General features: G+C 32.3%; 1 protein-coding gene across 1 annotated transcript in view; it reads right to left on the bottom strand.

Annotated features, from left to right (window-relative positions):
• Window positions 1-3,586, bottom strand: part of LOC106472763 — a gene marked incomplete at its 3' end in the record, with an annotated part of 44,404 nt that overhangs the window by 3,410 nt on the left and 37,408 nt on the right. The window contains exons 10-11 of the mRNA XM_022401296.1: window positions 1,919-2,037; window positions 1,449-1,556 (exon numbers count right to left, since the gene is read on the bottom strand). Of these exons, the coding sequence (XP_022257004.1) occupies window positions 1,449-1,556; window positions 1,919-2,037 (227 nt within the window). The remainder of the gene's footprint in view (window positions 1-1,448; window positions 1,557-1,918; window positions 2,038-3,586) is intronic.

Raw genomic sequence — 3,586 nt, 5'->3', positions numbered from 1 at the left:
CTTATAGTACATGTCCAAGATATCTCACCTATTATTGTTAGTTTCCATCAGCAAACTTCCTTATAGTACATGTCCAGGATATCTCACCTCTTATTGTTGGTTTCCATCAGCAGACTACCTCCACGTACTATATGTCCAAGATATCTCACTTGTGTTATTGTTGGTTTCCATCAGCAAACTACCTCCACGTACTATATGTCCAGGATATCTCACTTGTGTTATTGTTGGTATCATAACATCTCCTTGTACTTCTTGCCCAAGAAATCTCAGTTATTTACTCTGTACGACTTGCAATGATTACCTGTCCTGTTCACATGATCTAAATACTATTTCATCAGTCATTCTTTCAGTACATTTAACCTGTATCATCCTTCTTACAAACTATGCTTCTACTGCCTTCACACAGTCTAACTGTGCATGTCTCTGTAGCATATTACCACATACAGCATTCTGTAACTAGACTCAAAGGTTATCATTTTATTTATGAGATAAATCTCCAGGCAGTTAAAGGAACTTTCAGAAATTTGGATCCTTCATTTAATTTCTGAATTGCACTTCCCAGATCTCTCTGTAGAAGCAGAAAATGCAAGTTTATAGATAAAATTTTTTTATTTTTAGGCATCACATCCTTACAAGGGAAGAAATGTTTATTCTGTTAGTACTGTAAGTACTAACAGTTGAAACTAACAGCCTTACAGGAACATTCAACTTTTGAACTTCAAACCATGCATTATTACAGTAGTAATATAATCTTCTTCAATTAGAACAAATATCTCTGCAGTTTTGTTTCCTTGTTAGAGTTGGATCTTTAAGTTCACAATTTTTTACTATTGTTTAATACATACTTCACCTTATGGGATGAGAATTTTATGATAGTTGGTATCAAACTGTTTTATGTCTTAGAAAGAAGTTCAAAGGTTAATCCATGTACTAAAGTTTTTTGCTTTTTTCCAAAATGTTAATTCTACAGTAAATTAGAAAATGACATCATCAGGTTTGTTTACAAACAAGTTTCTGTGTTGACAGCAACCGAACCAGTTTAATTTACATAGTTAACTATATTCTACATTCTAATAACACATATTCCTCACTTAAAGAAAATCAAATTTAAAAGCAGTTTATAAAGACAAATAAAGAATCTTTTAATTACAATTTCAAGGAATCAGATAAACTATATTTACAAATAATCCTAACTTTAAAAAACTGGACCTGCACTTCTTTACTGAGACTTAACTTACAAATTCTTTAGAAATAAATTTGAATTGGTAACACCATTTCTCCTCAAACTGTAAGCTGTTCATTTATATTACTACTGTCAATTTGATGTTAAGGAATTGTAACGTAATCTTATAAACTACATCTACCATGCTAAGAGGTCTAATTTTCTGAAACATATTGCACAAACACACATTTTTTGAAATGCTACAATATACAAGAGAAACTAGTACCTGTTTGTGCCTGTAAGTCTCCTGCTCAGTGACCATTTGTTTCGTCCAGTGGGCTACTTCTTCTCTCAACACCTTTGACACTAAACTTGGGATCGCTTCTGTAGTTATCTATGTAAATGTTTACAAAAAAAAGAATCAGAAATACTGTACAAAGTAGTTATGTATAATAATTTAACAGAAAATATCAATACATGCTCAGGAAACTTTTATTAGGCCACTGTCTACCCTATTTCCTTATAGAAGCTCATAACCAGTTATATCTTCCATCAGATATAATTCCTTATGTGACAGATAATAAGAACTAAGCTTATTCATTATGAATTCTGTATATTACTTTTAGCTGAAATCCTTAAGCATCCTACTTGAAAAACAGAGATTTTGTCATTAAATTTCAAGATTTTAAATATTCAACAGTATTATGCATGGACACTTGAAGAACAAAATTTTTGTAGATGTATAACTGTGCATACTTGTTGGTCAGATGTCTTCAACTCTCTTTTTGGCCACATAAAGGACATACTGGATGATAAGGATGACAGAATACCAAGTGGACCAGATATCATATGTACCTCCTCTCCTTGCTTGGAGCCTGAAGGAGCCACCATGTCACAAGGAATGATAACAGGAAATAGCATAGAGAGGGAAGTGACACAGTTCAATAAAACATGCAAATATTAAGTTTAAAACGTGAGAAAAGCAGCAACAGATACATACATAACGAGTGCTTTTTAGCTATCTCAGGTTTATATCCTGTCATCATATTAGTAACTTACATAAAAAAGCATTGATTAATTCAGCCAATCCTCAAGAAATATTTGTAATCATTGGTAACTAAAATATTTTTAAACATTTGTTGGAAACAAAATAGATAAGTACTCCACAAGTTACATAACCAAACATTTTTCATTTAAAAGTATCAGCTGAAGCTTCAATTGCGAAAGTTTCACATTAAAACTTTGCCTTGATTAAGTTAAGTGTGATTCTTTAACACACGTGGGAGTAAAAATAAATCCTAGCCTACCATATGTCTCACAGTAATCACAAAAATATAATAAATACTTGATAATGTTGATTACATTGATATACTTCTTCACAAATCTAAATGTTAGGTACTTATTATCATCAGAAGTTTAATGATATCCATGATACATGTAATTAAAACATGACTTATAGTACAACTATTTTCAGAAACCTGCTCAAAAATCACCTCACCAAAATAAACAAACATTATATTCTTCTCACTAAGGGTATTGGAAAAGAACAATATCATTTTAAAATTAAACAATTTAAAACTAACATAACTTCAGCCTACATTATCTATTCAATTTTATTTTTAATACTTCTAGTGTGTGCATAAACTAAATCTGTCCCTTGAACTTTCATATCCAAACTAACTAAAAACAAAAATGCACACAGCCACAAACCAAAATGTTCTACATAAAAATATGCCCTTTAGTGTGTCACAAAAATGTATCAGAAATGGAGAATATGTAAATTCTAGTAATGTTCAACAGAACAATTCCAAACAAATGCAACAACTCTTTAGACCCCAACAAGATTAGTTCCACCATCAGTCTACAGCAGGGTAATTCATTTGTCTATGCTCCAAGTGGTTGTAAACTGACAGTTTTGTAATTGTATCAACAACACAAGGTAACAGATGTCACTAGTTCCACCATCAGTCTACGACAGGTTAATACACTTGTCTATGCTCCAAGTGTTTGTTAACTGGCAGTTTTCAATTTTATCAACAATATAATGTAACAGATGTCACTAGTTACACCATCAGTCTACGACAGGTTAATACCCTTGTCTGTGCTCCAAGTGTTTGTTAACTGGCAGTTTTTTAATTGTATCAACAACACAAGGTAACAGATGTCACTAGTTCCACCATCAGTCTATGACAGGTTGATACACTTCTCTATGCTCCAAGTGTTTGTTAACTGGCAGTTTTTTAATTGTATCAACAATATGATGTAACAGATGTCACTAGTTACACCATCAGTCTACGACAGGTTGATACACTTCTCTATGCTCCAAGTGTTTGTTAACTGGCAGTTTTTTAATTGTATCAACAATATGATGTAACAGATGTCACTAGTTCCACCATCAGTCTACGACAGGTTAATACACTTGTC

The sequence above is a fragment of the Limulus polyphemus genome, unplaced genomic scaffold (assembly GCF_000517525.1).
Source record: "Limulus polyphemus unplaced genomic scaffold, Limulus_polyphemus-2.1.2 Scaffold5587, whole genome shotgun sequence".
In the NCBI taxonomy this organism is placed as follows: Eukaryota; Metazoa; Arthropoda; class Merostomata; order Xiphosura; family Limulidae; genus Limulus; species Limulus polyphemus.
The sequence above is the reverse complement of the archived record's forward strand: the minus strand, read 5'-3'. Positions and strand labels throughout refer to the sequence as shown.